This window comes from Bemisia tabaci, chromosome 2 (genome assembly GCF_918797505.1).
Source record: "Bemisia tabaci chromosome 2, PGI_BMITA_v3".
Lineage (NCBI taxonomy): Eukaryota > Metazoa > Arthropoda > Insecta > Hemiptera > Aleyrodidae > Bemisia > Bemisia tabaci.
Genome location: NC_092794.1, coordinates 61,846,819 through 61,859,760, shown reverse-complemented (window position 1 = coordinate 61,859,760; position 12,942 = coordinate 61,846,819). Strand labels below are relative to the sequence as shown.

At 38.3% G+C, this 12,942-nt stretch overlaps 1 protein-coding gene across 1 annotated transcript in view; it reads left to right on the top strand.

Moving 5' to 3' along the window:
* Window positions 1-2,444: 2,444 nt before the first annotated feature.
* Window positions 2,445-12,942, top strand: part of LOC109039579 (ATP-binding cassette sub-family G member 4) — a 42,728-nt gene continuing 32,230 nt past the window's right edge. The window contains exon 1 of the mRNA XM_019055113.2: window positions 2,445-2,987. Coding sequence (XP_018910658.2) covers window positions 2,915-2,987 — 73 coding nt within the window. The 5' untranslated portion in view covers window positions 2,445-2,914. The remainder of the gene's footprint in view (window positions 2,988-12,942) is intronic.

Sequence of the window (12,942 nt, the reverse complement as noted above, 5' to 3'; positions counted from 1 at the left end):
TTTCTTAAGTGCTTCAACTTACACTACCATTTTTCCCTGAACTTTAGTCGTATCTTTGAAAAATAAAAATTCTACACCCTCAGCAGCCAGATTGCTGAAATTTTGCGTTTGTCGGTTACACACAGATGACATAGGTTAAAACATGGAGTGTGATTGTTTGGATATGTCTTATCGCTGCTTTGTCGGGCTTATGTTGGGTGGAACTCATGACAAGTTGAAGACACCTTTTAAGTTTCCAACAGTATGTCGTCCATTCCACTTGACCAAAGCAGCGATAAAACATATCCGACCAATCACACTTCATCTTTTAACCTATGTCATCTATGGCCACCCGACAAACACAAAATTTCAACAATCAGTCTGCTGGGCAGTTTACTTCGAAGGCATTCATGCTTGAACTATGTATACTTTTTTGCTGATAAGTTCTGTCCAGCATATACACGTCCATTTCTAATCATGTGCAAACTAAAATATCTACTCTATTTCAAGAGCTGAAATGGATCAAGTTCTACAGAGACACACACAGTTGCATTAAGTTTGAAGGGAGATGAGATGTGAAGTTTTTCATTTCTGTGAGACTCAATGTACAGGACGTTTAAGGACTACTTTCATGTTCCAAATATTGTTCCTCAACTTTCCAGAATTTTAGACTGTAGATAAGTTATGACATTTTAAGGCTTGGAGGACAAGGCGCACAAGGACATTTTTGGACAAAATTGGGATAATAACGATTTCACGTAAAGCTAGTCTTAATGTATATTCTGTGACAAATTCGCTCCCATATTGCAATTTTTAAGCATCAAGAAGTCAGTTCGAACTTTCTTTCCGCCACAAGGATCCCTTATCTCAGAACTTCATAAACTCATTTTTCGAAATACCCAAAACTGCTCCTGTGCACCTTGTTCTCCCATGAATGAAAAAGTCCTTGATGTTACCAAAAATTTTTTTAAAAAAAAGATTGGATCCGTCCTTACTGTGGCCTAAACATCCGAAAGGCAAGGAACATTTCTCCATTTGCAAAATAAGTATGATTTAAACATAACGCTTTTACAGTTATGAACTATGTCACACTGACTATTAGTTTGTAACAAGAAGGTTTTAAGCTTTGTTCCTCCATTAGACCCAATGTCAGGAACTAAGTTGAAAAATTATTTTCATGTTCGGAACACCTTTTCTCGGCTTTGAAGCGGTTTCTGGTGTAAATGCTTTACTTTTTTCGTTTAGTTGAACGGAAATAAATTATTTCTGACCCATTTTTTTGAAAAATGAGACAGCAGGTCTGTTTTTAATAGTCGAAGGTTAATAATGATACTCAGTGGTTAGCTTTTGAAACAAAGAAGATGAATACTACGAACAGGACACAGTGATTTATCCAGCCCCAGGGTGTTTTCTTAATAACTAGAATTCATATCATTGCATCAAGGTTTAATTAATAGAGGGTGCAAAAACGGTTGGGGGGTAAGATTTTCATAGACACTAGTTGTCATGGCCCTATTCAAAAAGTGTTCGTTTCCTTCTTTGACCCTTCGAAACTGAATTGAACCCCTGACATGAGTGACTGGTAGCATACTTTCCATTTCAACTAAGCGTGATACCATCACGAATTGTTGCGATTGTGATGAGTGTTATCAGTTTTTTTGATGGTATGTAGGTACTTCATTGTTAATTTTTAGATACTTGGATTGCGTTTTGCAAAAAGAAATCAAGAGCTTTCCCAAGTCGCTAAGATTGTGCAACTTTTTTTAGGTAGGTACCTTGGAAATATCAAATGATCATCTCAGCAAGTTGTATCTTTTCCCCTAATAAACTATAAATTCAAGACGGAAGTGACCTCAGTAAATTTCATTCTTTGCATGTTTTCACTAGTTTGATTGCAAAAAATGAAAATTGCACAATCTTAGCAACATTGGAATGCTCTTGGTTCCTTTTTGCAAAATAGAGTTCACTTTGTGCTTGCTGCCGGGGGAACGCCTTCAGTCTTTGACGTAGAGCATTTGCAATGCAGCAGTATGACATATTGCCTAGCATTCATTTTGAAGGAGTTCCTCATGTCAAGCGTCATTGGCCGCAAGGAATGAGGGGTTTGGACAGAGGTCTTGGACAAGTCCACGGGTTTGCAGGAATAAATTCAATCGGAACATCGAAATTTCTCAAGAAGTAAGTAATTTTCCCCATAAATATTCTCCCTAGGGCGGAATCCCCTAGTCACTAAGTATTATCATTCCACCTGCATATCAGTGTTTGATCAATGACCTTGGGTCGTGAAAATTGCAGTAAAGCGCTTTTTCACGGTGCTAATCACTAATCTATTTTCTTTGTTCCCATTCTCAGACACTCGCGCGTGCCTGTCCGGTTTTGATCGTGGTGAATTATTTATTTCGGCCGGCTGTCCGGAATCCGTCTGTCTGTGCTGTCCGGACTGTCCGCTGTCCATTGATTGGCTGTCCGCGGTACACCTCTCTCCGGTTGGCGCATGCTCCCTTCCCTGTCCATTCTCCGTAGAGGGATCGTGTATGTAAACAAACATCAGTTTCGCGTCCTCGTTTTTGCTGGCGTGCAGTCCAATTTGAGCAATCGCTCCTTTATTTCTACAACTTTCCTTCTTTGTCGCCCTTTTCTAGTCAATGGTAATAATTTTCGGTGCATGTGGGAAAGATCAAAGCTCGTAAGTGTATTGTGTCAACGCCGTGAAAGCTCATTTCCTCAATTTTCATTCCCGAGAATTTAGTGCAAGTGGTCGAGTGACAAAGTGTTTCAGGCGTTATCAAACATTCAAGTTTGATAATTTGCTGAGTAGTGCGAGTATTAGTGTCTCAGGGCATGGCTCCCCGTTGGTTCTAGCAGTGGCACTGCAATTTAAGTGCGTGGACATTTTGAGACTTTTGTGGAGTAGTTTGGTGCTCCAATTCTTATCATGGAAATCTCTAAACCCCCTGTTTCTCTTCTCTTGGAATTTTCTCACCTGACATACACCCCGACAAGCAGAGGTAAGCGCTTACACATTATGCATAGCATCTGTTTTAATTTACAAGTATTCGCATGAGTAGATCAGAATTTTATTTAATGAGATAACGGAAAATACTTCGGAGGATGCTCGACAGTGCCAGCTGTGTAGCATGTGCTCTCAAAGAAAGTAATGATATAATGGGCATTATAGTCTCACATCATGTAGATTTTAATCCTGACTGAGCTTCAAGTTTGCTTGATTTACCTATTTTCAAATTTGCATCACAAGGAAATAAAAATTTGACTTGATTCAAGAATCACTTGAATTTGAGGTTTCAAAATACTTGCATGAAAGACAGAAGTCTGAAATAGTGCTCGTGCATGGTATGTACACACAAAGAGCATTAACAGTCACATCAGAAAAAGCACCATTTGTTCAAATTTCACAATCGACCAGTCGATACTCATGATTGGTACAAATGGTCACTGATACCCTCCGTTATTCTTGATAAGGAGACATATTATTTGATAGGCAAACGAATCTCATCCACCGTCTAGTACTAGAAATCAATTAATGAATCAGTTTATTCCACGAGGATTTGTGTGAAATTGAATTAAAGGGGAAATAAACTATGCACAGGATTTGCGCGCTCTGTATTCTTTTAGTATGAATAGTTCTAAATATTTCTAGAGTGTAATTGACAATTTAAGGCCAAATGTGAAAAATGCGCCTAAGAATACAACGTCTAAGAATTTCTAATTATGTTCCATATTTTTCTTAGGAAACTACTTTATCATTTTCCTAATTCAGTGTGATTTTTTTTATGAGAGCATGAAATTCACGAAAAATTTCACTAGAAACTGTTCATTAGGTTTTTTAAAAAAAAATGAACATTAGCCGAAATGTACTATGCCAAAATTTGAGACCCTCTTTCTCTGACTTTATCCATCAATTTGCCTTTCTCTTGCTATCACATTTTGGGTTAGTCTATTTATTCTATGATTTTGTACCTTAACGTTAACCTCAAACTTCGTCAACACGTTTTTTTGGACAGGTACCAACTTCTTAAACTTCATTTGTTTAAAACAGAGTCTGTAAGTAAAACTGCCAAAACTGTCTTAAATCCAATCACATTTCATTTTGGAATTATTCTGAATATTGGTCAAGTCACATGCCATTCTTACTTGAAATGTACATAAAATATTGACAACGTGAGCTACTTTACCATTCTGTGTGGCAATCATAAGGAAAGCATAATTTTAAGTCAGGTCTTATGACCTGTCAATCTCACTATTCTGTCCAATTCTGCGTTTGCAGGAAAGGCAACACTGGCTGAATCCTATCCCTCCTCTCACTTTTCCAGCAAAAATCTCCACCAAAGTAAATTCCCAATTACTTTTGGACTCTTAAGACAAAATTTTTTATTGAGGTATGGTTTTTTATCGAGTAATTAAAATTTTTGCCCAAGTTCCTTTTAAAGAAGGACTACTTAACAATTAAGATAAAGTAGGTAATCTCTTTTTGGCCCAAAGTTAATATCATGACCTCTTTGATAATGAATTTCATCATATTTATTTATTTCTATAGTCACAGAGAGAGAGAATGAGGGGGAGGATGAGATGAAAAAAAAGGGGAGTGGGAACTGGGTACTCTTCCCCATACTTTAGAGAGAATCTCACCCTCCATTTTCACTATTCTGGTCTCCCCTCCCATGGAAACTGTGGGTGAATCAACAGTTCTGGAATGGATTTTTTCTTACGGCTGGCAAATGGTTACATAGTAGGTGACATCCCCCCCCCCCCCCTATTTTGGGGTCTTGTGTGCCCCTACTTTTGACTTTATTCCCGGAGAATTAAAATGGCTGACATGTACAGTGTTAGTAACAATTGATATCTATGCATTCAGAAGCATCAATTTTGTAAAGGAAAAGAGAGGGGTCCAGCCCCCCCCCCCCACCAGTAAATTTTCCTCCTCATATCAACTTTTGCCTCCCCCTAAATTTGATCACAATGACGCCTCTGCTCATTTTTTCAAATCCATCCACTGAGTCCGGCTATTTTATCTTAGCACTGGAATTATTGTATTTCAAATTTCGGGGGGGGGGGGGGGGGCGTTTGTTTTTTGAGGAGAACAAGGGAATTTACGCACGACTGGGAACACTGTCTGTGACATTTTTGAGGATGTTCCGCCTCCTTCCTCCCCTTAATTTCCTCGTCAAATTCAACAAGATGCTTTTGGTTTTGTGCAAGCTCTGAAGCATTTCCTGTAACGTTCAACCAAGGCTACATACTCCTTCCTACTGGGAGATGACCGAAAACTCGTCGCGCCGAAAAAAACCGCCGTGCAAAGCGTATCGTTCGAGAGTTAAAGTAATCGCCCTCGTTGCAGCATTCATGCAAGTTTTTTCAGTATCAAAACAGGAAAAGTTGTCCAAATTACTGACCAAATTACAGTTTTTTGTTGTGAGGACGTTCACATCTTTTTTTCTATTCGTAACAGATTCGTTCATTATCTTCGAGCCTCTTGCCAGCACGATTGTATGCCCTCACGCGTTTAACAGAGGTCGCAACCCTAATTATTTTCTGGTTCCCTAAGTGTACCACTGTGCTAGTGTTACGCTTCGACATGTGGATCGTCAAATGATTGAGCCTTGACTACAAATCATAGAATCATCTCATCAGATTCCAATTATTTGACGTTATGCGCTCATCATTTTTCCCCTTTACGGCGTTTCTCTTCCACTGTGCTCAATTATTTAACATTTCAGACTGGATCGATCGTCCGGCAATCAGTTACCCTCACGCTGCTCCCGGTATTTTTGTTTCCTTTGAAATTAGGTAAATGTCACTATCAGAGGAAATGCTGACATTTTATAACGAGAAAGTAAAAATATATTGCAGAGGAATAGCACAATAATCGGAGAGATTGTCGTGTTTTTGTCATTGCACCTGCTGTTCTCACTTCTCAGGCCGTCTTGCGTGCAACAATATTGCTTATTCATGTTGACGGTGAAACTACCAGACCACATATCCTCGTTCGTGTTGTTTAAAAATTGCCGGTCCCATTTTTTTAAAAAAGGAGAATCAACCTATCAACATCATTTTTTGAAGTTTTCACAGAGTTTTCTCCGCACAGAGAAGGAAAATCACGGAAGTTTTTGAAAATTGACTTTGAGTAATTTTCATGCAAATGAATGAACTGTTCGTCGTATCTGAGCACCCATAAATTTTTTAGTCCCATTCCATTCCGGCGAGTTTTCTATTTTAAGGCATTGATCCTAAGTAGTTATATTTTTTACAATTCCGACACGTGTTTCCCCAGCTTTGTATTAAATTTTAGATTATTTCACCCAAAATAGTATTAGGGAAAGTAGGGATTTGTATGAAAATTGAACGGTGTGTCGTTAGTCGTCCTTGATATTCTCGTTTTTTCACCACCAATTTTATCTATGATTCGGAAAAGGAGAGGGTCTGTCTACAATACATCCCATTATGTTATTAGTAAGTGGACATCTGGGCGGTGGTTTGATGACGATGGTCAGCTCTTTCCGGCACGTGCGAAAATTGCTTTTTCAGCTAATGCTTCGACAAGGAGAGCTCGCTAACCTCTTAATCAGCATTTTCATGAAGTATTTAAGCACAAGCATGACGGTTTTATTTTAGAATTATTTAATTCAGCTTGCTCTTTTCCTATTCACTAATTTTTTCTCTATTTCTCTCTTTTCCTCCTTCCTCTTAAATATCATGCGGCTAAATTTAAGTAAGTTTTCTGATAGAATTCTATCGAGGTTTAGTTCTTGAGTCTTTTGTTTTTGACCTCGGAGCTTTGACCTTAATGCTCATTTTGTGACTGAACAACTACTTGCTACTAGCAGACTAGCACGATTTTGTTGGATATTATTGCGTCACCAGCACAGTTTGATCATGCACTGGAAAGAAATTCTCTTGGATCCAGAATTCAGACCCTTAAAAAAAATTTACAAAAAAAGATACTCTTGATTCAATCTGATTTTTGCTTGAATTGAGAGCCAATTCTCTCAATTAAAGCGGATTTCAGTCAGAGAGTAATTTTTCCTCTCAAATATTTTAAGAGGCGGGACTCTAGATCTAAGAGACGTTTCTTCTCACTGTGTGGCGATTAATGAGGGCCGCTAATAGGCCCGAATATACTTAGTACGAGAAGGGTAAGGAGGGTATAAGAAGGGTGCTAGATATGAAATAGGACTCGAAGGACTGAAATGGAAAGTCTAAAATGAAGGATAGAAAATAAGTAGAGAAAATGGGCGTATCACGATTGGCTTCACCAGTATGAGCTTATGCGACGTTCACTGTAGGGTCCGCTTTTTCTATATTTTATCAATTTAGTCCAACCAGCTCTCTATGAATGTATTTCAAATGCCGTATCATTTCACACTCGTGTTGCTCGGCTTGGAAAACTGGTTCAGGAAACAGAAACAGCGCGTGGTTTCTTCAATTTGTTCTCCTGAAGGTTTTTATTCTGTTGTAGCTCACGCTTCTCTTAAATTTAAATCTACTTGAAATCACTGCGGAAACACACATCCTCTTACCGATTATTTAGTGCACCTACCATTTATTAGTGGGAGGGCCCAAGAGAAACCTTCAGTCACACAATGCTACGTTCTTTTAAAGACGTGACAGTTTTTCGCGTGGCGGACTTAAAAAAATATGCCCTGGGAGTAAATGGACGGATTTAACTGGAATTAGTCTAACTACGTCAAATGTTACCTAATTTTCTGTGATGCTCTACTTTTTAGTAATGGAAACCGTTTTAGGTATTGACGGTTTTTCGTTGTGGTAAGAAAAAGTTTCGTTACTTCAAGGAAGCGACTCTTATCGTGACAAGTAAAATGTTAGTGTGACAACAATAGCTTTTTTATTGTAATGAAGTTTTTTATTAGTGGTAACAACCCTGAACATTTCGCAGTAACATTGAAGCTTTCATTGTGACAAGGAAACGATGTGTCACGACTGAAATCATTGAAATGATTATTCGCCTCTTGGACGCGCAAGTGGTATATCTCTTGAGTCCAATGAGAATATAAGTAATAAGAAAACGTATTTTTTCGCTGTAATGAGTCGAATTTTTAGCCTCTTCACAGAATGATTATTGCCCCACAGAGTTGCAGATAATATGCAGACCTTGGCATGCTCGAAACGTCAAGAAATTTTTTGATGGAAAACTTTTTTCCCCGTTTTATTTAGCGTAAAATGAAGTAAAATAGAAAAACTGGCTGATTTTCAAAAATTTTGACACAATGTGTACTTTGATCTTCTCTCCGAGTCAGGGAATTTGTTACGAATGACGAAATAAATGAGACTAAAATTGTAATCCATTTTTGCCGCGAATATCTTTTCGCATCTCTGTAGTTCCGTTCGCCATCATATTAAATTCTGTAAAATATTTTAGCATTTTTCAGTCATTGTAAAAACAGATCGTTTTATTGAAAATTATTTTGAATTTTCGTTTGAGGAACCCCAGATCCAGATGACACTTCTCAGGTCGAGAATACTTGCAGAAGGGTATGAACTTTTTCCATCGCTTTTTTCTGATCTGGAGCGATAGCAGTGACATGCATACGCAGACAAAAACTCGACGAGAAAGAATAAATTATGCTAAATCACTAATGCAGCACTGTTTGAGAGACATCGAGACATTTAAAAAATAAGGCCCTCAGAGATTGTGTTCATTCCTCGATATGATTCATTCATATACAGTCACGGTCAGTTGGCGAGACCCTGTTGCAAGTCTGTTCGCAAATTTCCGGCTTCAACCGTCAGGATTTCCGCAAATTTCCCGTCTTTCGACATGCTAAGATATTTCGCGATCATATGATGATCCTCCCTAAGCTGATCGTATTTATTGTTCATTTTATACCTTCTTCTAAACATTGATCCGAAACTGGCAACCCTTCAACTCGTAGGAGCCCAGGTTTAACTTAACCTTTGCTTTTTTATATTTCAAAAATAAGATACACACCTCAAGACGGCGCAGAGATACAACTATTCGTACTTGACGGATGTCCGTGTTGCATCTGCAAAATTGAAGGCGCGATGACGCGAGGCGTGAACGCGCAATACTCCGCTCCATGCTGCCAATGAGGTGTCGTTTGGATTCGGAAGAAAAGTTAAAAAACGAGGCCCGATTACATCTCTCCTATCCTCGGATGTGTTGGTCACGTAAAGTCCTCGAATCACCACCATAAAAATAAGACAAACGGAACCAATTCAATTTGGAAATGAAGAGAGGGAAAAGATGTGCGTTGATGACGACGGCGCAGAGATACAACTATTCGTGCTCGATGGATGTCCGTGTTGCATCTACAAAATTAAAGGCGCGAGGCATGAACGCGTAATGCTCCGCTCTATGCTGCGCAAACAATGAATTTAATTGAAATAAATGCTGCAAGAATTGCCGCTTGGTTGTTAAATCGTTATTGGAATCGATATCAAATAACCTTGATCGAAAAATCCCAATTCAAGCAATGCTGTATATCGATGAAGCTCATTAAATAAAGGTTCAAAAATTCAGATGTTTTTAAAAAGTACTTAAGGCAAATTTCACAAGAAGTATGATAAATTCTATCAGCAAATTACTGAGTTGATTATTGACACAGTGATAATGTAGGGTAAAAATAACGAGACAATTATACATTTAAAAAACATTGGTACGGGGTACGACACAGGAAAATTGAAAAATTGACGCAATCAGGACGTTTTCGGGCCAATTACATGTCCATTCTCAACTGGAATAAAAGCTTAAAGTTAAAAAAATTTAAATAAAAAAGTAAGGGTGGAATTGACCGAGGTAGGAATCAGTAGGAGGTGGGACGTGGGAGGAAGAATAACGACACATCTGGTAGCATTGAACATACTTTTGGTGCATTTTTGATTAGAGTTCCGGGCTTTGCTACCATAGAGTCTGTTGGTGATTACATTACTCATATCACTGTCGCCCAAACCATCCTCTTTTCTCGGCGCAAGCATATACGTGATTCGAGAAATTGAATCGTCTCTGTAAGAATTTTGCGAGGAACACAACAGTTTCAATTTTTTGGTCGAGTAGTAACTATCATGCAGTTGCTCACAAACGCATTGTAAGTTGAGGCCGTATAATGATGGTGCAACTCACGATAATTGCAATAAAGATACTTTTTAGCTCACAATAATGACAACCTTGCATTGTTGTCCGTATCAATGCCGAGAAAATTAGACTGAAATTAGAGGTTGACTTTCATGAGCTTTTTTAAAAGTTAGAGGCACGGAAAGAATGGCATAGTTACTAGACTGCCCAGGTGTATTATCATTGCAAAGAAAATTAGTAATGTGTATGTAGTAGCCTCCTGGCAGTGTTTAAAATGCGTGCGTCTAATAGATGCATTGAACGAATGAAATTGTCACCGTCATTCAACATCGGCATTGGTCACTAGCTCGTGTACTCTTATTCTTTTTTTTCACCATTAGATTGATTTTGGACCGAACAGTGGCAACATCGTGGCTCTTGTGAAGTTTTTCGTAGGAACAGTCAATCAAGTCGCAAATCCTCTGCGGCTCGATTGTTAAATCGATATCGAATGACCTTCATCGATTAAAATCATTGTTAAGATAGGGACTTATCGATTGCAGTGGTCTGGCGTGAATTGCGATATATCGACTGTTATGTCATTTAAACCTATGGAAAAGGATCGATAGACAGGGTGTTCACAGAGAACACCTTAATAATTAATTCTTTACCATAGGTTTAAATGGCAGAACAGTCGATATATCGCAATTCACACCACGCCACTGATCGATCGGGAACATTCGATAACGATTCAACAATCGGCCCGCTGGTATTGCCAACTCCATCTTCTACCCTCCACCTCCGAGTTCATGCGAGCGAGAGTGTGCATTCTTTGAGAAATAACTGACATTTAAACTAATTGATTGCAAGACTCTCTCTAATTTTCTTCAGAATAACTATTTTTTTTACAGAATCTTCTTTCACTTACCTGAAAGTAAATTTATCCACCCAGAAACACAACTCCAAGCAATTTATTTAGGTAACGAACAGTATGTACAATTTAAAAAAAACAATAAAAACAGGGTTTCCACGGTCAAGGAATACCGGGAAAATCAAGGAATGTTAGGGAAAACCTGGAAATGTCAGGGAAAAATTGTTAGGTCACCCTTATTTGCTTTTCAGAATGGGCTTGACAATTCGAACAACATATGCGTGGAAACTATTTCAAATCACGTCTTTCATATATCATCTGGCGTAATCAATTATTGTCAGAGAATTTACCAAAATGTGTTAGGGAAATCAGGGAAATGGCAGGAATTTTATTTCCTAAATTCTGTGGCAACCCTGTAAAAAGCAAAAAAGTTTTGCTCTGTTTTGACAGTATTATTATTCATTGCGTTTTTTCGCTGTAAGAAAACTACTCTCCCCAATGCATCCTTTCCTTATACAAAACGTTCATTGATCCCCCAACACATTATGAAGTCTTCAGTTACGTAACATTTGGCCGCTCACTCTTTTGCACTTTAATTGTAAGTTTCTGTTTTTGGCACACTTCCAACTTCTTTTTTTCGTGTGGGGGTGGGTGCGGTGGGGTGTCGATACCCGAAGCTTCTGCCGAAACAAGTGAAGTCGGAGATAAAAATTTCCACTAATACCGTGTCATTTCTCGGCACCCTATATTATAGCCGCTGTCCCCATTTATTAGAAAACGCGATTAAACAAAAGTGGCATACTGACCCAGTCGTGTAAGCCTTCCGAAAGTAATAATTGCCCACTTTATGTAATCTCTAGTGATAATACTCTAACTCGAGTCATTACATGTAAGTGATACGACTCTGTTTATTGATCATATACTCGCACGAGTCAGATAAATATGCTTTGAATGAAGATTAAAGAGTCCGTTGTTTCAGTGACAGCACAATTTTAGTTTGTTTTTACCTAACGAGTTGGTTATTGGGGCGAATTTTTAACGGAAGGAAATAAGTTTCGCAATACGGAACACTTTTTGCTGTAACACTGCCGTGCTAAGGGAAAACGCCGCATGGACACCCGAAAGCTGTCAAATTTCCTCTCAGAAAATATTTATTTTGAAAAAGTTATGAATATTTTCCCTTGAAATTTTCAGACATTTTAGATCAAATTACGACCGAAATCACTTGAGAAATCGGAAGAGAAATATTTACAGATTTTCCTGAAAATAGTTGATTTGTCGAAGGAAATTTGGCAACGCCTGATGGATCATACGGCGTTTTTCTTGAGCACGGCAGAATACTGATCACACATTTTATTTGTGATTCAAAGCGGAATCAAACCACTATAACAATAAGTCTAAAAGCACGTTTCAGCTGTCGCTTTTCAAAATATCCCTTCTCACAACCGTACACCGTGGCAAGCTTAACTTAAGCAAACGCAAAAATTCATCGTTTAATCGAATGTGAATGATGTGATGTTTTACGCTCTGATCCTGCAACTTTTAATATAGGGTGTTAAGGTTTTCATATATTCTTGATTTTTCACTGTAGGTACTTAACAAATTCATATTGATTTAGTAGCGCTGATTTCGGTTTGCTTTATAATTGAGTATGCACTCAAATATACATGAATTTATCACAAGTTTTTCTGACAGTTAGTGATGTGCACCACTTTTCCGCCGTAGAGTAACATGTCCGTGGAAGACTTAAAAAAATGTGTTTAGTAACATACTTACTTATAAATTGTGTCAGTACTCTATACTTTGAGCTTTTTGGGATAAGATACCTGAAACTTGATTACAGGGAATTGTGATAAATCCGTGTTTTATCAAGAATTATAAGTGAAATCCTGATTTAGCTTTTGTTCCGTATCGATGTACTTTTCTTCCCGCTGCCCAAGAGGCAGTGTTAGTGCTCCGGGCTCCCATTCCATGATCGTCGAAAAGTTCCGGGATACGGAACTTTTTTGTGCTGATTTCTCCCATCCCATGACCGTCAAAAGTT